General features: G+C 50.4%; 1 protein-coding gene across 4 annotated transcripts in view; it reads right to left on the minus strand.

The window, feature by feature from the left end:
* Positions 1-1,177: 1,177 nt before the first annotated feature.
* The window catches only part of Crhr2 (corticotropin releasing hormone receptor 2), a 43,372-nt gene continuing 17,301 nt past the window's right edge, over positions 1,178-27,248 (minus strand). For 2 of the 4 annotated variants that reach the window (XM_021164562.1, XM_029478864.1), the window contains 10 exons: positions 15,857-15,942; positions 14,284-14,390; positions 13,867-13,984; positions 11,724-11,877; positions 11,174-11,234; positions 10,323-10,395; positions 4,355-4,440; positions 4,027-4,162; positions 3,608-3,649; positions 1,178-2,578 (listed from right to left, as the gene is read on the minus strand). In XM_021164562.1, coding sequence (XP_021020221.1) covers positions 2,438-2,578; positions 3,608-3,649; positions 4,027-4,162; positions 4,355-4,440; positions 10,323-10,395; positions 11,174-11,234; positions 11,724-11,877; positions 13,867-13,984; positions 14,284-14,390; positions 15,857-15,942 — 1,004 coding nt within the window. In that variant the 3' untranslated portion in view covers positions 1,178-2,437. Of the gene's footprint in view, positions 2,579-3,607; positions 3,650-4,026; positions 4,163-4,354; positions 4,441-10,322; positions 10,396-11,173; positions 11,235-11,723; positions 11,878-13,866; positions 13,985-14,283; positions 14,394-15,856; positions 15,943-27,248 lie in introns of all 4 variants that reach the window. The other 2 variants (XM_021164561.2, XM_021164564.1) reach the window with 1 other exon arrangement.

Here is a 27,248-nt window from a genome sequence, read left to right on the forward strand (position 1 = left end):
TATAAAAACTGTCTATAATTTATAATTGCCAATATCTAGGGCTGGCAAGATGGCTCAGCCAGTAATGGTGCTTGCCCTAAAGCAAGATGATGTGGGTCTTCTGTATTAGTTAGGGTTTTACTGCTGTGAACAGACACCATGACCAAGGCAAGTCTTATAAAAAAAAAAAACAACAACAACATTTAATTGGGGCTGGCTTAGCTGGGAAGGATCTTGCCCCAAGGTTCCACTTCCTTAATCTGTTATCTCCTAGAACACAGGATTTTGCTCCATTTCACTTCCTGGTACCCCTTTAATACTCGAATCATATATTTTATATTTTTCCTTTCTAAGCTTGCTATGCTTGTTCAAACTTCTCTTAATGTAAAATGCACTTAGTCCAACTTTTAACCTCAACAATGTTAAAAATCCAAAGTTCAAGGTCTCTTCTGAGATTCATCCAATCACTTAACTATAATCCCCAAAGAAAGACAGGAAGCCAGCTGGGCAAACTCCAAACTCTGCATCTCCATGGCTGATGTCAAAGCAGGACCCACATATGGTGAAAAGAGAAAATTGTCTTCCAAAATTTTTTCCTCTGACTCCACACACAGACTATAGCACACAAGCACTACCCCCAAATGAAAGTGTTTTTAAAAAAAACTTCCAATATCCAATGTGACTTTAATAAAATGTTTATATTTAAAAATGCTTTTAAGCATGTGTCTATAGTCCTAGCGCTCAGAAGACAGAGGCAGGATTTTAAGTTCAAGGCAAGCATGAGTCCAGCCTAAGCTAAGTGAGGTCCTGTCCAACAAACACAGAAAAATAAAAGTCTTGATAGGCCGATCTAGAAGTCTTGAAAAATCCCAAGAGTCAGGCAGAGAAGTTGATAGGCCAGAGGAGACCTCTAAAAATAAAATTCCCCAGGGTGGGATGATGGAGAGGCTGGAAAGAAAACTAGCGACACAAGCCACCTGCTGACAAAGTGTTTGAAGACAGGTGACAGTGGCCCTGGAACCAGGCAGTGTCTAGGTGTCATTTGGTGTGTTTTAAAGTGCTGCGACAGTTTTCTAAAATTCAAATATCTACCAAGTGTCAGAAACCACATCTTTTCACGCTTTAAAATGTATCAAACGCCAAAATAAAAATGCATTAAAATGTATCAAACGCCAAAATAAAAATGCGTACGGCTGGATAAGTTTTCAAAGTTTATTTTCGTGGGGTACCTAGACAAGGGGCCTTTTCAAGTCCTTCTTCTGCTCCAGGGACAGAGGAATGGAAGAGAAGCCTGAAATCAAGCTGTTTTCTTCTTGCTTTCGGAGCCTGAAGGGCCTTGCCTCCTCTCCCTCCCAATTCCAGAATATTAGTCCCTGGCACAGGCGGGGTTTACGCTGCGGGTGATGCAGATGCCACCCTTTGGGGTGACAGGAATGATTCGGGCCCTTTGAACCTAAAGACTCCACAGGAAGGTCTGCTCGGGCCCAGCCCATAAGAAGAGGGGCATGGATATGTCCTGCAGACATTCTGCCTTTATTACTGGCTCACGATATCTCTCCAACATCTAGTTGCTCGAATTGAAGGTGGCCAACTCCACAGATGTCTGGCTGATGTCACCGAGATCCTGGGGCCCTTGTTTCAATCACTCCCAGGCATACTCTGATTTGAGGGATCCTCACCCTTCTTCCCCAGGCGCTTCTGTTCTCCCTTCTGTCAGGCACTGTGTATATGACTGGCCCGCGAGTGTGACTTTCCATCTAACTCACTTCCCGTGGTCTAGGTCCCCACACTGAGCCCAGACTGAATGGGGGGCTCCCAGGAGGGATGGCCGACTGAAAGCCAGCATTCTCCTGGACACACATGGGAAACGGACTGGGGAAGAAGAAGGCTACATGGGAAACGGACTGGGGAAGAAGAAGGCTACCTTGGCGAAGGGCTGGTCATCTCTGCTTGACAGCTCCTGGGATGAAGCCAGAGAAGTTCATTCTTGTCTCCCTTGCCTTTAGAGGGCGCCCTCACGTGTGGAGATGAAAAGCAAGGAGCAGAGCCAACTGTGGGTGCTGTAGGTGGGGCAAGTAGCTGTGTGACTTGGCCAGGTCCCTGCCTGCTCTGCGCCTCAGCTTCTTCAGATGTAAACGGTGCTGCAGTGAGGACCCAACAAAAGAGGCTGGGTGCACAGAGGCTTGATGGTGTGAGATGCATCCCTTCTGAGGGTCCCGTGATGTCCCTCTGCTCCTTCGTGCTTGAAGATGTGTGGCTGGCTGCACTGGGCCCTGGTCCTTCAGAGCCCCCCCATGTCAGAGCTTTCCTTTCCTTCCAGGCGGGAGTGTTCATTCTCCTCCCTTCTCCTGTACCTTGTACCCTGTGGGTCAGGGTAGCAAGGAGGACCCAGGGGAAGGCTGTAAAGGATGGGGAAGCTGCCTCAGTGGTGGAGTGCTGGGCAGACGGTGACAGAGGGTCACACAGCAGCTGTCTGCTTGATGCTGTGGAAGCTGATCCTGGTGGGCGACGTAGGGATGGACATGGCCCGGGCCACAGGCACCCGGAGGGCGTGGTCGTCCTGCCAGCGGTGCCACCGCTTTCTCAGGGCCGCGCGCACCTGCAGGGAAGGAGAGTCACCTGCCTCTGCCATCCCTTACCCCGACCTCGAGAACTATTAAAGTTCTCTGGGATGGCCCTCGGCCTGCCACCCTCACTCCAGGGCGCTGGTGAGGTCTTAAACTCAGGTCCTCCCCTGAACTCTGTGTCTGCCCCGCAGTTTCCTTCAGGGACCCACCCTCTCTTTCCCTCTCCTGGAGAGGCTACTGGCCTGCTTAAGGTTCCAGTTCCCCTGCCACCATGAATTAGTCACTATGGCTCTGTAAGTCAGCCCCTCAACTCAGCAGGCATCAGGCCCAGCTTTCTGCTCATCAAGGAAAAGCCTCTTGTCGCCTGCTATGTACTCTGCCTTCTCTACCACTGCCTAAGGGACAACTCCTGGCTCCGTCTTTTCTACACCAAACTGACTCTCTTCTGCTTGTATTGTAATGGAAGACAACAGCTTCTTCCTTAGAGGAGAGTGTGTGTGTGTGTGTGTGTGTGTGTGTGTGTGTGTGCGTGCATGCATGTGTGTTCTCACTGAGCACCACAGCACGTATGTGGAGGTCAGCTTTCCTTCAGGAGTAGATTCTCTTCCCCCACCATGTGAGTCTCAGGTTTGAACTGAGGTCCTGAGCTTTGGCAGTCATCCACCAGCCCCCGACGGTTTCTTCTCTGCCGAGTTCGTAAAGAACTGCTTGAATGACATATGCCACCTCACATATTTCTGTAAGCTTCCCTCTGTCATCCCCTCTGTCTGGCTTCCTCAGGTCCTGCTATCTGGGCACCTTCCTAGACTCTGAGGGCATACATTAAGCACAGGCATGTTACTCCTGGCTTGTGTAGTTGACCTAAGCTGGCTCTGCAGGAGAAGTCCTATTTCCCTAAAGCTAAGTGGTTTCTTAGCCCCATCTCCTCAACTCCATAGATGGAGTTGAGAAGAGCCAGCGACGAAGCTCTTCTGAAAGACTGGGCAGCTTGGCTGGACCACCTGGGAGCACAGTCTAAGAGACCTGAGCCCCTAGACCACCCCAAAGGCCCTGACTCCTACCTCTCCATTGAAGAAGCAGTAGAAAACGGACACAAAGAAACCCTAGAAAGGAAGGAAGGCGATGTCAGGCATCTGCTGAGGGGTCATTCCAGCCAGCAGTGTGGGAGGACACAGGATGGCTGGGTGGAGCTCAGAAGGCATGCAGTTACCCCAGGGTCTGCTCTAAGCTGGGTGTGACCTCTTGCCTCAACATCCTGAGCTTGTCCTAAGTGTTCTCAGAAGTGCTAAGACAGTTAAGTCCCAGGATGGGGGTGATACAACCAGGGCACCCTGGTCAGCATCTGGGGCCAAGTGGGGTTCTGGATGTGCAAGCGCTTGTGTTTTGGTGCTCATATAACTGATCCTAGCATGCCGGCTCAGTGTTAGCATCGGGGCCTGGGAGGTGTGCTGGCCCGGGGGGTGGGTGTAGGGGTGTCTACCTGGAAGGACTGCAGGAAAGAATTGAAGTAGATGAACACAATCTGGGACAGGTCGTCCTCTCCAGGATTGACAAAGAAGAGCATGTAGGTGATGCCCAACAGGGGGAGGAGGACCAGCGTGGCCTTCACTGCCTTCCTGGATGGGGAAGCAAGAGGGTGAGAACAAACCTGAGCTTACCTATAGGATAGGATTCACTGGGGGAGGGGGAGATGCGGTGCTATGCTTTGCTCAAGCAACTCCAGGGGTGAGGGCCCCAAGGGCTCTGGTGAGAGAACCCCCTTTCTTCTTCCATACCCGCCAGGCCGAGGTGTCCAGGCATTTCCTTACCTGTATTGGATTGTCTCAGACGTGGTGGATGCTCGTAACTTCGTCATCAGGATCCTGACGATGTTGAACAGAAATACAAAATTGATCTGGAAGAAAGTGGAGAGGGACACGGGAGGGTGTGTGATGAGAGTGGGCTGAGAAAAAGAACCTCTGGCACCTGCAGAAGCTCCAGCACTGGGCACCTGCTTTGGTCACCCAACTTCTGCTCCTACCCAGCAGGGCAGGACGGCACCCATTGACTCCAGGGCCTGCCTGCCCTCCACCCATGGTCCAGGCAGCTTATAAAGAAGACGGGTGGGAAATGTGACTACTCCTCTGGAGTCACTCCTGAGAACTCCAACCCCTGCTTTACTCCAAGACAATACAGAACCATACCCCAGATCTCTGATCTACCTCTCTTGGTCACAGGGTTCCTACTTATTGGTGTAGGATCTCAGAGACTCTCAAACTGTCACCAGCTCTAGGTTGGTCAAAGGTCCTTTCAGCCCTACGCTGGGGGAGGGGGACACAGGCCAGATGGAGTGATTAGTCTCTACTACTCCTTCTCCTAGGTGCTCCAAAGCCTTCAGACACCCACGGGCGAGGAAGATAAATGGGCTGCCCAGTTGCGCTGGGAAAGGAACAATTAATCTTCATTTGGTGTTTTCCCTTAACATCAAAAGACACTCCCACCTCTGACTGCTATGGGTCTGTTGGCACCTGAGTCAGCTGCCTGCCGCATGGGTCTCTGGCTCCCCCGCATCTCTTGCTTTCTGAGGGGGATCTCAAGAGTCAGTCAGTTGATCAGCTGGTCCCTGGGGCTGTGCTGTCCCTCTGTGTATGCTGCCCTGTATGACTGTCCATATGTGCTTGTTTCAGAGTGGGTCTTGTGCGACCATGCGTATGTGTCTATCAGGGAACACTGTGTGCCTGCATTTCTCTTTATGTATTGCTAAGTGCAGGCAAATGGGAATGGAATGTGTACATGCCTGTTGGGACTCTTTCCCCTGAAAGCGTTCACAGCCTGGGAGACACATAATTAGCCTAGAGATGCCTGCTGGCCTATCTGTGTGGAGACACACACATGCTCCCCAGTCTCTGTCTAGAAAAATCCATTGCTTCTACAGATCAAGCCAGCCCTTCTAATTCTCTCACTCTATAGATTCAGGGAAGGGAATAAAGGACATCATTATATATCAGCCTTGTAGCCAACTGTCCCCAAACCGGGCACTAGAGGAGCTGGAGACCTCAGGCTCCCTTCTCCCTACATCTTACTTCTCTCTCACATTCATTTATAGACTATGGCCCAGTGAGCCCACAGACAGCCGGGAGGAAGCAAGAGGCTGCTCATGGCCTGCTGCCTGCTGCCTCTCAAGGTTCACCTAGCCTAGGGTAACACAAAGTTCTTTTTCTTTTCCCAGGTCTTTCTGATGTCTCTGAGAAATAAAAAGATACTCAAGTTTCTTGGATTGAACATCATTCAACTCACTAACTGGTTCGTTCAATTATCTATCCCAATGTTTCATCTCTCCATTAACCTACCAAATAGTCGTCCATCTATCCAACTACCCTCCCACCAAACACTTCATTCAATTTTCCACCCATTGTTTTTGCTCATCCATCCATCCATCCATCCATCCATCCTCCCATTTACCCACCCATGTACCCAACAATCACTGGCCACCTCTTGGCCACAGGGTCCTATTCTATGTTGAGGAGGTAGCAGGAAAGGCGGCTGATATGGAGTGTCTAGAAGACACTGTTCTACCTTTTCACTAACAGGCAACCCTCACCTAGTTTTGTCTCCCTGGAAGCTACCCTTTCTTTTTGAGTTCATTTCCCAGCCCCCCTTTATAGTATCTATATCAGCTCCATCCCAGATAACTTCCTCTCTCTCCAGAGAGCACTCTGACCACTCCAGACCACACATACCCCAAAGCAAAACATGCCAGCTCCCCAGCAAACCATTATACTCATACCTTGTCTAACTGGCTCAAGCAATTACCTTTCCATGCCAGCCTCTGCGCTGGGGCATCAGTGAAAGGTGTGTGGAGCAGACACAGTGTCTGCTCACAGAGAACTATGGCCTAATTTCTGATGGCAGAAGGGATTGCATTTTTCATAGGGACTCACTCAGAAAAGGCTGGAGAAATGACACTAAAATAAACAAGCTAAGAAATGGTGATAGCATTAGCTGTGAAAGCGGAAAGCTTCCAGTCAGACACCAGACCAGGAGAGAATAGAATGGTAGTGGGGTGAAGGAACCAGCTACTGTTGGGGCCAGAGTAATTCTACTTATGGGAGTCAAGACCAGCTCTAGTGTGTGGAAGCCCACAAAGGAAAAATCCAAGTCCTTCAACAATTCTCTTTGCCAGACACTCCCACCCATCCTGGAATGTTTTTAAGGTAGCCCCCATGGCTGGATTTTGAGACAGCTGGAGTGTACAGGTGAGGCTAGCTCCCCTAAGAAGCTCTCACTGAGAAGTCTTATCTTTCACCCCCACCCCCACCACTGGTGGCTCAGTGCCTTGGACGTTTGCACTCCATCTGCTTCTCCTCAGGAGCTCAGTGAAGTGGGTACCAGGTCTAGAGAGGGCCTGCGTGTGGAAGGTGGTGGGGATCAAGGCAGCCACCATATGAGAGCTTTCCCACCATGGAGGAGATCTTGTCCTGACTCCCACAGTGTGAGCATTTCAGTCTGTGTTATTTTGTGACAGGAAAGGCCTGGGGAGGCCTATCCCTGCCCAGAGCTCAACAATGAAGAGCTAGTGCTCATATCATTCCAGGTGCAGTCCCAAGCACTATACAGCTATTCCTCAAGCCACATCCTCTTTAACGGGCAGGCCCCACTACAAGCCATGCTTTACAGACATGCGGGTGCAATAGACTGGCTGACTCTCAAGCCAAAGGCAGCAGGGCTGGCTTCAGTGGCATCCTTCTCCTAGGCCTTACATGTTGCTCCTACAGGGGTTAAGGAAATGTGGGAAGACAGAAGCTGGCTACTCCTTCAGAGTCAGCTGCCCCCTCCCCATCCTATTGGTGGTCTGTCCCCTGGAGGCTTTGTATAATCCAGGACCTGCTGAGGAAGAGTCCAGGGCACTAGCATATATCTGAGCCCCCTAGTCCTCACACTGCCCCATGAAGCATCCATGCTTTATAGTGGGAAAGCATGGTACCAGCCAGAGTTCCCTCGCGTTCACACCATAAACGAGAGGCTACAGCCACTCATCTCATATAATCCAAGGCAGAAGACAGTACAAAGCCAGTCCACTGCTTCTGCGCCCTCAGCAAGTAAGTCTCCTAAGCCTGCTGCAGGAGAAAGTACTTAGTAAGTCCTGCTGTTTGTTCACAAGAGCCTCTTTGTTACCAGATTCTCACTGTAGGCATAGACTGAGAGGGAGACCAGATAACAGAATAGGTGACTTTGGTTCATGTCTGTGTGGGCTTCAAAATTGGCTCCTGCCATCTTTAAGCTGGTTGCTCCAGGTCTTGGAGACATCTCTAGCCTGGCTTCTCCTAGTTCTGAGCAGGTCATCCCAAGCTATGTACTTGTCTCTTCCTTGTGTTATTCACTCATCTGGCTGCTCTCTGCACCACACTTACTTCAGGGCCATACCTGTCTGCTCTCCATGGGCCAGCCCTTCAGGATGGACACCTCTGGAGACTGGTCCTCAGTAGATCACTACATCCAGGGAGCTGGCTAGGACAGGCACAGAGCTCTGACAGCACACTCCCCTCCCAGCAGCTGAGCACACCTGATGTTATATTCAGGACCCCAGATGTGCATAGTCAAGGTCCCTGGCTGTTGTTACATGTATATATTGCTGGAGCAGACTGGGGCCTCAGGCTTCTACATTAGGACCAGGTATGCCCAAAAGCTGTGGGTGCTTTTGGGAGGTATGTAGACTAAGGAGTCACCGTTCATAAGTCACAGAGCCCAGCATCAGTCAGTCAGACCTTAGTGTCTTATGATGTAGATGTCTAGTCTGTGCCCCTTGGACCTGAGAGCACTTGCAGGGGACAGTGCTCAGCCTGGGGCTTTCTCTAGTGTCACAGGGTAGAGTGAAGGTGTGGAGAGTTAGCTGTCCTGAGGCAACATTCAGGGGCAATAAATAGGACAGACTCCCCCACCTTCAAAGGGACACAGCTAAGACCTTTGTACATAGCTATTCCAGGGTGCCAGGTTGAGACCAAGGCTGTTTGTCCTGGTGGTAACCCTGACTGGGTTTGCTTGCTTGCCTAGACTCTCTGTAAATCCCCTGCTGTGGGTCCCGAGACCACCTCCAGGGAACTCCTGGCTGTAAGTGTAGGTTCAAATTCCCATGCATTTTAGTGGTCTTGGGCAAATCACTAACCACAATTCTGCTTCCTCAGCTGTCCTACAGATAACCACAGACTTGCCTTGAAGATTGGTGCATAGTGACCACCCTGGTTATAAAGCCACGTGTCAGTTGTAATGAAAAAAAAAAACATCCTTTTTTTTTCACAATAACTACTAGGCAGTGGTCAGGCTTCTCACAGAATCCAGAAATAAATGACGACAACCCTCTAGAGAACGGGAGAGGCAGGCAAGCCAAGCAGGTAGGGTAGAGAGCAGGAGGCTAGTCCCTGGGTCTCAGCTCTAGCTGTGTCTGTAACCTTGGGTTTATCTCTGCAATGGGCAGTATCATTTCTCCTATGTAGCAAATGTGTGCGCATCTGGACATGCTGGGAACAGAACCTGTAGGAGGGCTCAGCTTGGGTCCTAGAAATCTCTGCTGCTATAAGCAGCTGGCTCCAAAGGAAGCTGGTATGCAGTCAGAGAGGGAGGTATGTATACTTGGGCAGTCGGGAGCTGAACCCCCAAATGCTTCCCACTTCTTTATGATTTCCTCGCTACCTGGACAACAGTGTTAGGTGGGAGCGCATTCACAAGCCTTTGGTTCCCATCCAGGCCAGCCTTCCTTGGCTGGGTCCCAGGTTTATCAAAAGCCCTGGTCCTTTACCCGAGCTCCTGGCAGCTGGCTGGGAGGTTTTCATTCACACTGAGGGGTGAGTGAGTCACTGCAGCTGCTGGTCCAAGGACAACCCTTCCCTCACTGCTGACAAAGGCCAGCCCCTGCCTAAGTGAGTGTAGCCCTGAAGGTGGGTGGGAGGCCTTCCTAGTCATCTTCAGCTGACGTCCATCAAGGACATTGCAAAGATGGGATCCAGTGACTCCAACAGTCACAGGCGAGCAAGAGTCAGGGAACAGAGGAGATGACAGGACTTGTTGCCATGGTAGACAAAGGTAGACCTAATAGGCACCTGGTATGTGAAAGAGGAGAGTTCTATGGCCCTTTAAGAGAACTGGTACTCATAGAAGCCTAAAATAAATCTTATATAAATGCCAATTTCTTATGGGGCTTTTTTGTATGTTTTTTAATGTATGATATATAATGGGCTCTTTTCCCCCCCTAGAATGCAGCCACTACTTAAACTCCATCTTAATTAAAGCTTGTTGTACATTAAAGATGTGGTGGCAATTATATCTTAGCTGTGAATACACTTAGCAAAGGGCGGGGAGCTGGCCCAGGAACAATTGCTCATTACACCGCATTCTGGAATCTACTGCCAGCCTGAGGGCGGTGGGCGGGGCCCTAGAGGCTGTTCCTGGGGGCAGAGGAACTGAGCAATGCATTGAGCAGAAGCTGGCTTACCTTTCAGCTTGCCTACCCTCCTGTCTCAGCACTGGACCTGACAAGGAACATATGACCCCCGGAAGGCGCTAGAACCAACCAGACAGACCATTTCCTTAGGTGGAGACCTAAGGAAAATAGCAAAGAAAGCCTGAAGCCTTGTGCAGGCTGCCACGGGCAGAGCCCATAGGAGAACCAGTGGGCAGAGCACAGGCAGAGTACGGAATGGATGCAGGCTGTGGCCCAGGCCAGGTCTTTGACGGTGCCTCTGCCTGTGTGGATCTCTTGTTCTGCTCCTTGTGACCCAGCCCACTAATCCACAGAGGACGTACCAACAGCACAAGCATGACGGGGCCCTGGTAGATGTAGTCCACCAAGTCACCAGCTTCCTTGCCAAACCAGCACCTGCAAAAAGACAGGGCAGCTGAGGTGGACACAGATTCTCAACTCAGAACTAGGACTCTTGGGACCCCTCCCAAGCCCCAGGCTCCAGGGCAGTTCTTGGTAGCCGACTAAGTGTACTAGCTACCCTAGCAAGGCCCTGCCTTGTGTTTTGTTGTGTCTGGTGTGGCTGGTCTCCTGTGGCCAGTCTCAGGGCTTGCCTGGGGCATCCAGGACTGGACATGCAGCAGGTACAGGAAGCAAGGAAGAGCTGGGCTCTCCTTCACTGGTCTATGGACTGGCTGTCCCATGTCACCTGTTGTTTGTAGAACCTGTGCTGTGTGCCAGACACTCAGGGCGCAAAGCTGCAGGTGATGTGGGACCTTCTTCAGCCTTGGGCCCAGTTTTTAGCCTTTGAGCCGAGCTGCAAACTAGAGAAGGCACCTACTGCCTGCACAGGTTCACTGACAGCTGGAGATGCTTTGGGACTGGAAGAAAGGCTGGGCTAAGTCTCTGGCTCTTGCAGCAAAGGTCATCCAGGGCAGGCCAGTCTCAGACAGCCATCTCAGAGCACCCAACATTTCTGGTGTCTGTCTGAACACCCCTGAGAGAAAGCTTACCACCTACAGAGGCAGCCCTCCACTTCCTGAGCACCGTTTGTCATTCTGAGGCTTTCCTAATGTTAAGGTCCTTAGATGTGACCCTATTCTAACGCCAATTACCGCCTCTTGCCCCTATGACCCCATAGGGAATTGCTGTCATCTGGGCGCTCAAAACCCCCAGGCCAGCCTGTCCCACTTACTGCTCATTCTCATAGTAGAGTTTGCCGACTGCCCAGGCGACGATGATAGGGCAGGGTATGCCTGAAAGGAGAGACATGTGCTGCAGGGATGGGCACATGCACACACACCCTCTTGTAGTGTCAAGGCAGGGCATCACAGGGGCCTGGGATGGTTTTGGGTTTTCTAACTACAGGCCACCTGTGACCCCCATGGTGCATGTCCCAGCTCCTGCCCTGACCAACTCTCAGCCATCCTCGCCAAGGTATGGTGTAGGGGACAAGTGTCTTTGGGCTGGTCATCTTGGGTAGGAGGAAGTCTTTCTGGAATGACTTCTGGAGGGTTTGGGGGGCAGAATGGTGGAAGCAGCTGCATCCTGAGATGGTGCAATGTGGCGGGCAGAGCTGTACTTGAGCGTTGGTCAAGACTGCATAGGGGCAGTGGCTGGGGGTTGCAAGGGAGTGGCAAGGCAGGCTGGGCTCAGTCCTGGGCCTCAAGATGAAGTGGGGGAGAGCGTGGATTTTGTCAACAGTGCCCCTCTCCCAGGAGGTCCGCCTGGCCAGGGATCCTCACACCATCCAATGAAGAGGAAAAGCCACTTGCGCAGGTGCTCTGTGGAGTACGTCATGACAATGGCCGTGTGCAGGTAGCAGCCCTCCACAAACATCCAGAAGAAGTTGGTGACCACAAAATAGTTGAAGATGGTGGTGATGCAGCGGCACCAGACCTGCATGTGGGGAGGGGTGGGGTGGTGAAAGGCTGCTGGAGCAGCAGAGCAGGTCCCTCGGGGAGCCACGGAACCTTGAACTTTGAGACTCAAGGGCAGGGTTCCAAACAAAACTCCCAGTGGGGTACCTCGGGGTCCCACCCTCACTTCCGGGCAGCTCCTCTTCCGTGTGCCTCTGACCTCCTCTCCTCCCCAGCCTCTTCTGCCTCCTTTTGCTTATGTGGTATAGGGGGTGGAACCCAAGGTCTCCCACCTGCTAGGCAAGCACTCTGTCGCTGAGCCTACAGCTCTAAAGAATTTTGAACAGGTTTTTATTTTGTAGTAGGGTCTCACTAAATTGCCCAGGCTGGCTATGAACTCACTACGTAGCACAGGTTTGCTCAGAACTTATAAAGATCTTTCTCAGTTTCCCAAATAGCTGGGATTACAGACCTGTATCACCGTGCCTGATACATCTTTTCAGTCTAGAAGGAGAATGGTTGGCTTTCTGCCCGCTGACTGGGGCTGACTGAGCACTGTTTTCAATGTCCCTTTGGCTACACAGCTGGTCATGGGGCTGACTGAGCACTGCTTTCAATGTCCCTTTGGCTACACAGCTGGTCAGACTGGGTTTCGTTCAGGGATTGACTTTGAACTTTCACTTATAAAGAAAGGAAGCAAGCCAGGCATGGTAGCTCATGCCTTTAATCCCAGGACTCTGGAGCAGAGGCAGGCAGATCTCTGATTTTGAGGCCAGCCTGGTCTACAGAGTGAGTTTCAAGGCAACAAGGGCTACACAGAGAAACCCTAGCTCAAAAATCCCAAAAACAAAAACAAACAAAACAACAAAATTAAAAAAAAAAAAAACCTGAAAAATGATGTGAGAGAAGCAAGCCAGAGAGTAGGGTGGGGCTGCCTGAGGGGCTGGGGTTAGGGGATCCTGCTGACTCATAGCGGGAGGCTCTTGTTAATTTTGAGGCCTCTAAAAATTCAGGCACTTTTCTAAGCCCTGAAGTAGCCACCTTGTCCAGCAGTGAGGGAAAAGAAAGACAGCAGAGATGGACTTGTCCCTGCTCCTCTGAGAGGAGACACTCCCAAGAACACTGCATGAATGTAAGAAGGACAGGCACTGTCCCAGAGTCACAGTGATCCCTCTGAGCCAAGGTCCAAGTCATGGGCTTCATCACTGTGGCTTTCTCCCAGAGTTCTCTTATGGTCAATGTTAGCATGTGGAGGATGTGGGAGACAGTAGTGAGTGGGCTCTGGGTACTGCTCCTAGGCTGAGGGGCTCGCTGTCCCATACCTCTGTCCCACAGCCTCTAGCCCTGGTCCTTTGAGAGAGTCTTGGTGGGTAGGAGGCTATGAACCCAAATACTAAGCTGCCGTTTTTCCAGGTGAAGTGTATCTCATTAATGCCAGGCTGAGTTAAGGATCAAACTAAACCAAGTGTGTGTGTGTGTGTGTGTGTGTGTGTGTGTGTGTGTGTGTGTGTGTGTATTAAGGGCCAGGTCAGCCAAAGACAATGTACTGAGACCTCTATGAAGTATGACAGAGAGTAGAGCTGGCCCTCTTCCAGGTTAGGTTTTACAGTGACTTGGACACTCAGCAGTAACAGTCGACAAAAATCTAGGGGGGACTGGGGCCAGGGCCATGGAGTGGACACACCACACCAACAATGTAACTGTTATCCCTGAGCTTCACTTGCCATGTCCGTGGAAGGGAATTAATCTCTTTAGTCCTACATTGAAAATTAAGCTAGAAAACCCTTGATAGAGGTTAACACCAGCTCCTTTCCTCTAAGGTACCTGGATTTGTAAGGTGGACCGGGTCAGGGGCAGGGGGCAGGAGGCACGGCATGCAGTGATAGCTTTAGCTGGGAGCAACCCCCAAGGCCTGCCCCAGGGTGGGTTACTACATGAGATAGGCTAGGAACCGACAGGCAGCCAGACAGGCACCCTCCCCACACATGCCCACTCCCCCACTCCCGAGTCTGAGGCTCCCGGAAGTGACCTCATTGCCCTCGTGCACTTCGTGGTCGATGAGTTGCAGCAGGAACCACGTGATGTTTCTCAGGATGAAGGTGGTGATGAGGTTCCAGTGGATCACATTCCGCAGGCAGTGGATACTCCTGTGGAGGCCCAGGTCAGGGTCAGCCAGATTCATCTGGGGCTCAGGCTGGGGGCCAGCAGGATAAAACCCAGTTGGGAACAACACTGCCTGGGATGAGGGTGGGGCTGAACCAGAGCCCAAGGACCCCCTGGTGGTCCCAGCTGGGCTTGCTCTCTACCCTTCAGGCAGGCTGGTGGTCATGGCCCTGGGGGTCTGGCTTAAACCCACTTCTGGCTACTGTTCCCGGGCCCCAGAATGGAAGAGACAATGTCTGGGAGAGGCAAAGACAAGGAGGAAGCAGGGTGGAGGTGGACTCACCGCAGCACTAGGAAAAGCAGGAAAGCGGCCACCAGGGCCACCACGGAAACACAGTGACCCAGGTAGTTGACAATGAGGGCGATTCGGTAATGCAGGTCATACTTTCTCTGCTGGACAGACAGACAGGCATGGGAAGACAGAGGCATGGCTATGTGGGAGTAGGGCTGGTATTCCAGCTGTTTCTGCCCTGACCTTGGGACAAAGAATGGCTCTAAGTATCCTCAGGCTTCTAGATCTTCCCGCTGGTGGCTCTCTGTTATTATAAATGGCTCAAGTCTGGAGGCGCAGACTGTTTGGCACAGCTACTTGAGATTAGGAGGACCTACCTGGACAGCTTAATGGCTCTAAATAGATAAATCCATACATGCACAAATAAATAGGGCTGGAGCTGGGGATCAGTGACAGTTTGTCTAGCATGTGTGATCTTGGGTTTAATTCTCAACAACACAGACACGTGCGCACACACACATATATGCACACACACATGCACACACACACACTCACACAAACTGTAGCCAGGCCCCCCAGCATACATTTTAGGGGTACATTTGGATGTGAGCTATTCTGAGATATGCTAGGGCTTAAGATGCAGATTAAAAACTTGATCCTCCACAGTGCCACATCTGAGTTTAGCCTCTGCTCAGATCTCTGCTGGCAGAGTAACTGAGGGTGAGAGTAACTTTAGCTATGACATATGAACTATGGGACCAACCTTCCCTCCTGCCTTAGAAGCAGTGACCCATAGGGAGTCCAGAGGGGTAGGTTGGAACTGGTCCCTGAGCACAGCAATGAGGATGTGCAGTGCAGAACACAGTAGTAGTACTCAAGAGGGATACAGGTCAGTCCATCCTGTCTCACTGCCAGGAGGAAGGTCAGAGGGTTGTTGAGAGCAAGCTTCTCTCTAGCCAGGCCATTGTAGCAAGCACTCCTCACACTCCCCTGAGGCCTCTTTGTGGAACACCTGGGCTCCAATTCTTGGGAGAGGCCAATGTTCCACCCTCTACACTTGGACTTCATTTGAGGAAAGGCTCCAGACCACCTGAGAGCTTCTGTGGTGATTGAAGGGAGGGGTGCAGTTGGGACATACCATTTTGGGTTAGCAATGAAGCCCAGCTTGTTGGAGGTGGGGCTCAAGGGAGAGTGTTTGCCTAGCATATATGAGACCCTGGGTTGGATCACAAAACTAAACCCAAGGGCAAAGGGAGGCTATATCTTTGGCAGTACTGGCAAGAGCCAGTGCAGTGTGGCAAGGCCCAACTTCCTGTTAGGAAGGCTGTACTTGTTTCTCTGTGGGATGATAGAAGCAAAATGCCCAATGGGGAAAGTGAGGCTCCACAGAAGGGAAAGAGAGTGCTCACAGAGTCCATTAGGGAGCACTGACTACACGGTGCCCTTTCTCTCTTTCACCTCACCAACCCAAGCTCTCTTGGAGGGGGACCCTGTGGAGGGTAGGAGATGCAGAGAAGAGGGTCTGGATGTCACCAAGGCTGGCTCTGTTGCCCATGAGGTCCTTTGTGTTCAGCCTGCATCCTAAAGCTGCGAGGACCTGGTGGGGGTGGGGGAGGGCACTCACCTTGTCATCCAAAATGGGTTCGCAGTGTGAGTAGTTGACCCTTGAGGCCCAGGTCCCGTTCTCCAGGCACTCTCTGTAGGCATTCCCTAGAGAAGATGCCAACCACTGAGAGTCAGGACGCCCTCCTGCCTCAAAAGCCCTCCCTGGCTCCCTAGTACCTGCAGGATAAGGTCCACACTCCTTAGTTCTCCCGGACCTGAAAACACAATGCATATCTGAAAGCTAATATGAGCCATTTATATGAAAATTACACATAGGGCTTTATCTTACTCAGTGGCTGAAAGGCACGCTAAAGAAACCTATTTCAGACACACTCTCTGACTAGCTCTTTGTGAAACTTCATTCCTTTATTCCACAGCTACAAAACTGGACCCAATTGTGAGTCCTGGGTTATGGCTGAAGATTGGCTGCTTTTAGCACAACAAACAATTTCTGCTGCTTCTTCGATCATTTTCCATGTGGGCTTCATACTCTTCTCCAACAGCAGCGTTTGCATTTCCACAATAGCTGCCACTTACACGGCATGTGCCTGCCCACCCAGGTGCTCTTCCAGCTGAGTCTAATGGACAAGATACGCTTGCCATTCAGTCTTTGTTCCGATCCTTTTTTTATAGAGGAAGAGACTGAGGCACAGGGAGAATCGAGGTTACCAAGATGGCAAGGTTTGGCTCTGCGTTTTGTGTTCTTGACCTCTGGGCCACCTGACTGTGGTAACATAGATGTTTGTGGATGCAGGGTTGTGCTGCCTGGGAGCTATGGCTGCCTGCCAGGTCACTACATATTATATGTTTGTGGAGAACCGATATCCACACCAAAGCTGAACGTGATGTTCAATAGCACATTTTAGAGCAGCCGTGTCCAGTGAACAGAAACTGAGGCTTCCTCAAGGGCAAAGCATGAAGGCCAAGAATATTCAGACTCAGCTTCCAACCTGAGCTCTGACCCTGGAGGTCTAGATTCAAAGCGCATCTCCATAACTCCCCCAACACCCTCCAGGCAGGAGTATGCCTTCTCCCTGAGATTCCCCCAAAGCCTCTCACCAGAGCGTGCTCCGCATCACTGTTAGCAGAGAGCTCACCTCCCCTTTGATTACAATTCTGATTGATTCATTGTTTGGGGGGGTGATTTGTACCAGAGCTCTACTTACTGGCTAATGGGCATATGTTTGTGGGTTTTCTTTTTTGGCTCATATTAAATATACAATATAAAGCTAATTAAAATAAATAACTCGGAGTACAGAGTCATAGGGCTGGACGGGAAACTTTAGATTGTTTTTTGGAAGCAGTGAGTTCTGAAAAAAAATTAAGTTACTTAGAAACTCACTTCCGTTGAGCTGACAGTGAGCTCAAAGACAGATTATTAAGGAGCGCTTGTCGGAGAGCAGCAAACAATGGGGGTGAGATTCTATTAGCTCAATTATTCTTTACTCTAGTGCTCTGAATACACAGAGTTCTCAAATTCAGGGTTTGAAAAACTTTGCCTCCAGTGCCATCAGCATGAGGCCCACCTTGTCAGCCAGTGGTGCCTCACCATGATTGTTATCCTCAATGAGAGACCCCTGGAGGGGTGCTCCAGGGCTCAGTCCCCATCAGAAAGAGATGAGAGATGGTTCAGTGGTCACAAGCACAGGCTGCTCTTGCAGAGGACCAGAGTCTCTATGCTTAATACCCATATGATGGCCCACAACCATTCCTAAGCCCAGTTGCAGGGGAATGCAATACCTGGTTCTGATCTCTTTGGGGACTAAGAACATACATGGTGTACAGATAGATATACATACAGGCAAACTACTCATAAGAAAATAAAATCTTTTCAAGGGAAACAGACAGTGTCCTCAGCAGAAAATGCCAGACTCCTAAGACCCTTCTGTTCCTGTATCCACTGACATTTCTTACCTGGCATGTTGAGGGATGCCTCCCTTACTGTTGGTGAGGAAGGTGGTCCTGGCCATGGTGAAATGCCATGCATACTTAAAAAAAAAACCAACAGTGTCTCTTTATTGCTCTCAAGAATGAAGTCCAACCCCCTAGGCATGATACTAAGATTTCTCTACCCCTGGATCCTATGTTTGCCTGGCACCCCAGTAACAGCTGGCATTTGCTGTCACAGACCTAGCACATGCCCAGATCACTGGTGCTTCAGCCCCCGAGATACTCTGTCCTCCAACAAACTCCTGTTCATCCTCAACCTAGCCCCATGCCATCTCCTCCAGAGGGCCTGCTCAGCACCGTAGGACTGAAGCCATCATTCTTTTCCCTCTGAGTACCTCTTCTAGAGACTCTCACTTCTCAGAACACAGCACTTCATCTTTTATTGCCCTTGGACTCCATTAACACATGTATTTTTGTATTACTGTGTGCACACGTGTGCTTGTGTGCGAATGACTGCTTGGATCCAGTTTCACAAAGCAAAATTTAGTTTGACCACAGCTATAATTTTGGCCATTCTACTCTGTGCTAATGTATCCATTTGTTTCATACATAAATGCTAGTTGTGACCCACAAAATCGATTTTATGGTCTGTTATTGTCACACAATCTGTGGTTTGAAAAACAAAAAATCTATTTTAGAGCATTTGCAATGATTCTGGGTGGGCTCTGTCACTTTGAATCTAGTCCTTTCCTTTGCTACTGGACTTAAGCTCTCTGGTGACAGACAAGCAGGCAGGGTTCGTATTGGAGCCACTGTGTGCCCCTCAGGAGCAGGACCTTGAGGACATGCGGCCAGCATTGAACTGACTTAGATTTGCTAAACATCCAAAATTATCGTCTGAGATGTGGGATGTGGGAGTGAAGAAGACTTCCCTCTGGGGCTTGATGCTGTCTGAGGGTGAGTTTCTGGCTATCAGCACTGGGTACCAGAAGACTGGAAGGCAGATGTGCCTGTTCTTTGAGGGAGCTGTCTGCTCCAACTAATGAGGGCACCAAGCCCTCAGGCACAGCCTTAGACAGGAGAGTGGAGGAGCCCTGCTCCCTCCTCCCCTTAAACCACAGGAGGATGGGCACATACAGTCTCAGTTCAGATGTCCAGGCCAGAGTGTAGAGCTGGATATAGTGCAGTGGGTACCAGTTACCACAGCAACACGGGTTCACCTGCTGAGAATCAATGTTGATGGTGTGCAGTGTGTCCTTCCAGGGGCATTAGGGTCTGGATGCTACAGGTGGGGATCCACAGAGTGGCACGGGACCATTGAGCAACAGACTCTCCCCATGATAGGTGCCAAAGCTTTGCTGACAGTTTCTCATTCAGAGGCTCACCTGAGGTGGTTTGGAAGCCTGACTGGAAGATGGGAGCTTATCGTCTATTTCTAATTTTGCCTCTGAATGGCTAGGTGACCATGGCCAAGTCTTCCCCCTTTTGCTTTGGTTCTCCCTCTCAGAAAAAAAAAGTCATTCCCATTGCTTCCCAACGATACTGTTGTGATCTTCAGTAGGCTCTCTATCTACTAAGTGGGTCTTTCCATTTTGCTGAATGCTAAGCATGAAGCCATTCAGATAGTTCCAAGCGTCCCTACTTCTAAAATACTCCCTCAATCACCACCTTTATCTCTCATATCCTCACTCATAAGATAGGGACCATGAAAAGCCAACTGACCATTTGGGAAAATAATTTAAAAGACGGGTTGGATATAGGAGAAAGAGTGAGTAAGGTTGTGTTGGAAGGAGGGAGGTGTTGTCACTGGCTATTTGGAAAGACCTAAAAGAAGGACAGGTGATGGTAGGGAGAAAGAGGCTAGACGTGGCATTTATCAGTGAGTGGTTTGGATCATTCAGCACCACGGACAGCAAAACCAAAGCCTCTCACCATCTCCGTAGGTGGGAAGACCTTGGAGAGCTCCTGGCCACTTAGGTCAGTTCAGTTCCTCTCGCAGTTTGCACAGCGGCTGTCTGTCACCCCAAGGGTCCAGCTGTTCACATCTCCCTGGTCCATGCTGGGCTAGGACTGTTCTTTTTCTGCTGATACCTGTTTTAAAAGGCCCTTCTTTCTTACCCAGCCCGCAGGCTGCCTGCAGTGAGAACCTTTATCTCCAGGCAGAGATCTCCTAAAGCAAGGCCTGCATTTCCCTCTCATCTGGCCCTTTCTTGAGTGCTGAACAGAGCTGAACACACAGGGATGGACTAAGGCTGCTGATGTTGCCTAGGTTACTGGGGAACTCAAAGCGTGAGAGACTCCGCACAAGCCAAAAGGAGAGTTGGCAACCTTGGATGCCTGAACCCTACCACACCCCACAGCAATATACATGGCAGGAGGCAACTAAGTCTCTCACACATCCAATGACAGGCCAACCCCACTGCTGGAACTTCAGTTGCCAAGGTCCAACCCCTTGGACTTTGGTGTCCCTGGGAGACATAGGCCTTAAATGGTAAGCCCTATAGAAGCATCTTTTACTTTCCAGACACAGTCTTTGCTGCTCTGAGGGGAGCACATTAGAAACTGAGTCAGGGGCACCTCCTTGAGTATTTAAGAGAGAAAGAAACTTCTTCCTCTTTTGGTCTATTTTGGATGAAAGAGGGAAAGAAATTTTCCTAGGGTTGGGCCTTTCCTGGGGAACACATCCTCCTGGGATGCCAAAGAGCCAGTTTATCTGAAAGGGGCTTTCTCCACTGCACCTAAGTTCCTTGCAACCAACGTGTAAGACTCCTAGTGGCCACATTCCAAGAAGAAGATGCCTTAGGGAATACATAGCCCACCCCAATCTCTCTGTTGCCTGAAGTCCAGCTGCTCCAGGTAAAACAATTTCTTTACTGAAATATTGGACTCATTTTCTTGCCTGGTGAGAAGAAAGTCTCTCCATCCTCTCTCAGCCTATCCTTCACTGCCTGACCTGGGCAATAGTGATGTATGGTGTGGTTAACTGTTGAAGAGACCACTGGGGAGGCATAGCCAGAGCTGGGTGGTTGAGACTTAGTCATGACCCCAACAGAAAGTTCCCTGAGTTGTGTCTCCCTGAGAAAGTGGTCTGTACAGCCCAATGCTGTCCCAACACAGGATGGACTGGCTCTCGGACCCCTTGCACATCTCCTTGGTCTTATCATAGTCCTTAGGAAGCAGGTGACCAGAGACTGGGAAGCTGGGGATGTTGACACTTGTTCACACTTGTTCTAGGTCAGAAAGGATGTTAGACTGAAGATCTGGGTATCTGCCATTGCCTAAGTCAGACACTGAGTTGGAAAGGGCCTCATTGGAGTCATTTGCCTATGACACCTAGGGACAGAGAATGCCCACTCCATTGCTGTTATGCTGTGTGGACACTACTCTCTGCATTTTAACTGTCTACACTGGACCTAAAGCTTTTTAGTTCTACAAGGCTTTTTACTTATTATGTTCTACCATCCCATACTGAGCAAAGTAGGGACAGCCACCTGTACTTATAGGACCCAATGGAGAAACTAAGTTATGGAGACACTGAGAAATTTGATGGTGGTCACACTAGGTCCATGAAGGAGGGGGAAGGGTGAGCGGGATCCACTTCACTGTGGACATCACTGCTTTCTCAGGAGAGGAACCTATGGGAGAGCCCCCCACAGGGTGCCCTAGCCCCTGCTCTGCATTCTTGCCATCCCTAGCAATGCTTAGTGGCCTGTGTTCCATGATGTTGATCTGCCATGATGCTAGCCCAAGAAGGGAATAAAAGGCAGTGAGCTGTGGACCCTGAAGCACGGGCTATTCTGGAACCATGAAATGGAAGGGAAAAGAGACCTTCCTAAAGCACAGAAATGGAGGTTCAATGTAGGGGACACCATGCCAGAGGAAAGGCAAGTAGCCATTCTGAGAAGAGTTAGGCATGATTCCCAACCCAAGGCTCGTGCAAAGTAATGGCTGAGGTGGGCCCGTGGCTGCAAGGTCCTGGCAGCCCAACCCCAACAACAGAGCAGCCTTTTGAAGGCCTGCCTCCTCCTAGCAGCTTGAGGACATTGATTACTAATTGGTGTAGAAGCCAGCCCACCGTGGGCAGTACAATCCCTAGGCAGGTAATGTTGGGTTGTATAAGAAAGCAACCTAAGCATGAATCTGAGTTAGCTTTTGGACATCAGACATACTCAGGTGGGATGGACAGTCTGCTTCCTTCTAAGACAATGTGCAGAGAGACCATGCCTTCCCAGAATGATAACCTCTGTGGTGTGGGGTGTCTCCCTCATGCCTAAAACAGGGATACACCTCCTTCCAGGCCCCAGATCGCTACCTGCTCCCCCTCTCCCCCTGCTCCTCAGTGGCCGTTCCCTGCAGAACACAGGGAGACACAAACTCCGTTCCTTCTCCACTTTGACATGGCTTCATGAAGTCAGTGTCTTCTCTCCACACAGATAAGATAACTAAGGACACAGTATCAATAATAGCAAGGAAATGAAACCGGCTTCAGAGAAGAATGGGTGGATCTGGGAAGTATTATATTAAGTAAGGTGACCTAGCCTCAGAAAGAAAAAAAAGTCAGACTTGATCCTTTTTATGGTTTGTGGTTTGTGTGAATGTAAATAAGAGACTATGAGATTGGGCAGAGACTATAAAGTGACATATATCAGGAGAAGGAGATGCTGAGGAAGGTGTGTGAGCTGGGGTGACCAAGGAAAGATGGATATGACATGGGATTGGGAAGGAGTTTTGGGGGCAGGAGGGTGCACAGGGAGAAGGAGAAACAAACAACAGAATCTATTTATTCATATCCTCAAAACAACAACAACAACAACAAAAGCCTACTAATATACTAATAGTGTATGCTAAGGAAAACATACTGGGGCAGGAAGAGAGCTCAAAGCAGAAAGACACTCACCCAGGCAGCCTGGCAACCTGATTTGATCTCTGGAATCCATGCAAAAAACTGATTGCATCAAGTTGTCCCCTGATCGCCACGTGTATGCTGTGGCATGTGCCCCCACCTCCCACATCACTCACACACAATAACAAAAATTTAAAAGTCAATATAATGGATAAAGGAAAGAGAACTAAGACAAAAAAAAATCAGGAGGTGGCTGGTCGCCAGGGAACCCCAGCCCTGCACTGAGGCTGCCTCCTACATCTCAACCGGCTCCTTGCATCCCCCTGCCTCTGCAGGCAGTACATAGGTGCCATGTAGTGGGGCATGGCTGGAGGTGGTCAGGAAGGCCCAAGTGACTGAACTTTAGCACAGCTAGGAACGGGCCCTTTGAGGTGCTGGGGAGGGAAGAATCCTGGGCCCCAGACTTCTGAGGTTGCTGGTGGCAGTCAGAGGAAGACAAGGAACGGTGCTGAAGGGAGGAGCAGGACAGGCCAAGGTTCCCAGTGACCTTGGACAAAGATTCAGATGGCACATGTTGAAAATCAAGCAGCATCCTTGCAGAATTCCTGGTCCCGCACCCAAGTGCTGTGGACAGTCAGTCAGCATCTTTGGGTCTTGCAAGAATGAAGGCCCTCAGCACCTTCAAAGTCCTCCTCTTTCCTGCTCACATACCCTCTCTCTACCTGACACATCACTGCCTCCGTTCTTCCAGCTCCAGTGAAACACTTCCTCCAGGAAGCCTTCACAACTTACTGCCCATCCTCCCATTGGTTCTGGCAGCCATCACTGCTATTTTACCTCAGGACAGACTTCCCTGTCTTCTGGGCTCCTTCCACACAAAGTGAGTGGATGTTAAAGCATAGCTGGTCTTTTTCTACCTGAAGTGACAGGCAAAGTGGCTGGAGGCACATGGACAGTTGTAGGTACTGCTGGCAGTGTCTCCACATCTGCTCTCTCTCCCCTACTCCCCACTATGTTTCCACACCTCATGTGATGGGGAAGCCAACCCTGCCTTCCCTCTCTCTCAGGAGGAAAATAGTCTTCACACATTGGGAACTTCCTGCTTCTAGAAAATGATGAAAGAGTCTGGGGGTAACCACGTGTCCCCAAAGACAGAGGCAGCCCAGTTCCTAGGTCTGCAGCTTCTAACCCCTTACCCCAGACACTCTGGTCTGTCTTGTACCCTCAGACCTGTAGCTTTAACAAATGCCACATGTTTGCTGTCAGGGTCCTCCAGGAAGTCCTCTAGGCATGGCCCAGAGCCCACTACAGCCCTTATCCCAATCTCTGTGCAAGTTTGGTTTATCAGCAATTCAGGGCTCCTGAAGCCAAGGGCTTTGCAACTTTTCTTGACACCTCTGTCCCATGATGCTGAAGAGGGGATTCTGGTCCTAGGACACAACCTGGTGGGAGGCTTCTCTGTCTGGGGGCTGCTTAGGTTGTGCTTTCATTTTAGAATGGGGTTTCTGGAAGTGAGGTTTCAGTCTTCTCCTTAGGTTAGTTAAAGCAGACATCCCCTCTCTCCCTGCCTCACAAATGCCTCAGTACATATTGGCCCCATTGTTTCCTCTTGACAGGGATAAGAAAGACAAGATGGGGGGCTGGAGAGATGGCTCAGCGGTTAAGAGCACTGACTGTTCTTCCAAAGGACCTGAGTTCAAATCCCAGCAACCACATGGTGGCTCACAACCATCTGTAATAAGATCTGACGCCCTCTTCTGGGGTGTCTAAAGACAGCTACAGTGTACTTAGATATAATACATAAAACTTGAAAAAATTTAAAAAAAAATTAAAAAAAAAAAAAAGAAAGAAAGAAAGACAAGATGGAGACCAGTGCTCCTGAAAGAAGATGGGCTACATGCTGGGAAAGCAGAAGGACCTCAGAGGAAGCCACAGGACCATGGCAGAGAAGGAAGGAGGGGCCAGGACAGGGAGAGCAGGAAGACTCAGGCGATCTGTGGACAAAGAGATCAGGGGTAGAGGGGAATAAGAAATGGGGATGGGGGAGGATTGGAAAGAGAAGGCAAAGAGATTGAAGGAGAGGAAAGGAAAGAAGAGGGAAGTAGAGAAAGTGAAAGAGGGGAAGAGAGAACAGTGGGGGAGAATACGTGGGGATATGGGTCAAGAGAGGTCTGTGAATAGGGGGGTGGGGTAATGTGAATTTAAGTGCCGTCTCCCCAGTAAGCTGTTGCTGGAAACCCACTTCTTTTCTCCCTATGGGTGGGAACCTGAGACCCAGGAAGGATGGGGCCTCACTCTGGACTGTACCATGCATGGGCACGCTCGGATTGGTTTTAGCTGCCCGGGATTTGAACCTAGGCTTGGGAAGTCTAGGGGAGACCGGCTCACCTCTCATTGGAGTCTTAGGACTCCTGGCAGTCAGAGCTTGAGCAAGCGAGCAGGAATCACCATGTTCTCTAGTCATCAGATTGCCTGCCCGCAAAGTAGATGAGAGCCCCTCCCTCCAGAGACCACTAGGACAAGCTCCACCCTGAGCCGCAATGGCTCTTCCCACTGGGTTCGGTGTTCCTCAAATCTAGCTCCTTAATTCAGTGACCCCAGAAGCTCTCCTTCCACCTTTAGATGGGTTCGAGTAATCCAACTCTGGTCCCTAGGTTTGTGGGCCGACCTCCTCTACTCAATAGGCCCTCTCACCAGCCTCTTCCCAATATCCTGGGTTTTTGGAGACAGATCTGGAGCATACTGTGTAGACCACACTGGCCTCTAACTCACAGAGATATGCCTGCCTTATGCCTCCCAAGGGCTGGGATTAGTAGCACGCATCACCACACCCAGCCTTCCAAGATCCCTTTGACAAACCCCTTCTCGGATTAGCCTGGCAGCACTGTTGTTTAGGATCCTTGCTCCTTTAGGGGATAAGTTACTTTAGGTCTTCAAGCCTCTGTTTCCACATGTGTAGCATGAGGATAACCCCAAGTCTCCATCTCTAGGCATGGTAAGTAAATTGAGAAGACATGTGTGCCAGGGCTCACGGTAGTAGAAGGGACACAGGTTCTAAGGTGGTGCTGCCATGGACTCGGGTTTCATGACCCTGCCCGAGTTCCTTTCCTTTGGCCATTGTTGGCCGTGGCATCTGGCGATACTCTCTGCACAAGACCAGTGACAGCTCTGATGTGCTGACACCTGCTCCCACACGTTCCATAGCTGCTGCATACCTCACCCTCACCCTGGTGCCCTGGTGCTCTACTGGGCTGTTGCTACCCAGACAGCTGTTTCTTGGATGCCTCTGCTCAGAGGTCCCCTTAATGCCTCAAAGCCAGCATATCTCCCCCATGTTCCCATGTTCTGCAATTCTTGTTCCCTTGCCATTTCCCTTCCTTCCTTGTCAATTCCCATCCAAGGCCACTTAGGTGGAAACCTTCCTCTGCTCCCACAGCGTCTTCTCCACCAAAGGGCTGCCACAGTGTCCCTACCCCTCTCCCCCTGACCCCATGACCAAGAAGACCTCACCTTAGCGTCTCTTCACTCACAATCCTGCCCAAGCTCCCACTGTAGCTACAATAAAGCCCTTGGCAATGCTATGAATCTTCAGTCCTTCATGTCCCTCTCTGTCCTTATTAACTTTTGTCCTATTACATTCTACAACACTCCATAGTTCCCAGGCACTAAGCACAGCCCCTCCACAGGCCTCCTGTGGCTCTTTCTGGCCAGAACACCTTCATCTACATATCACATATCCACCTACTGAACCAAGCCTGCCTCAAAAGTGCAGCTCAGAGGTCTGAGTCCTCACTAACCCTCTAGACTTGGAGGCTTGAGCCTTCACAGGCTCTCCAAACTGAACACTCCTAGATATGGGGTTGCCCTGAGGTTGTTGCACGAGGGTCATGGCTTCCTGCCTGGTTTGGTGCCTAAGAGCTAGCTAGCTGTGCTCCACCCCTGAGCTCTGCAACCAGGATCTGAAAACAGTGTGGGTTTTTAGGGAGCCGCAGGAGTGGAATTGTGGATACCAGGCTCTCCTGGTGACTCGGGCACCTGGCATCGATGAGCACTAGGGGTTCTGTGCCAGGTCCTCTGCGCTCAGCGGAGTTCACAGACCACACGCCCCTCTGCAGGCACTGCCACCCACCCAAAGCACTTCCCATCCTCAAGTGTGGCTGTGACATGATGAGATTAGGCAACTCTTCCCTTAGGCTTCTCACTGAGTGGTTTCTCTGTTTAAAGAAGGAAGCCACGGAAAAGGTCCGCTGAAGGCAGCAGAGGCTGGGCTGGCCCGAGGTAGGAGGAGAATCTATCAGGTATTTCCACTGCTGCCAGGAGCCCTATTCCAGCCAGGGCTGACCAACTGCATCCTCCAAGCTCCAGGTATCTTTCTGAGCCAGCACCCCACCCCCAGCTCAGTGTTTACCAGGAGCGAAGGTACAGGCAGCACTCTGGTCCAAATGAAGAAAATTGTTCATTAGATACCAAGGGCTAATTGCCACCACATTTACCAACCTCAATGGCATCCTGACCCTTTTTTTTTTTTTTCAGTTTCTCACTTGATTTGATAGGAGGGGTCTGGTATGCGATGTCCCTCCCTTTCCTTCTTCCCATAAACCCACTGATTTTCCTGAAGCAGGGCAGTCATCACTCGGTACTCTTCTGTCTATAGCAAATGCAAAGGCAGCGTCAATAT

The sequence above is a fragment of the Mus caroli genome, chromosome 6 (assembly GCF_900094665.2).
Source record: "Mus caroli chromosome 6, CAROLI_EIJ_v1.1, whole genome shotgun sequence".
Lineage (NCBI taxonomy): Eukaryota > Metazoa > Chordata > Mammalia > Rodentia > Muridae > Mus > Mus caroli.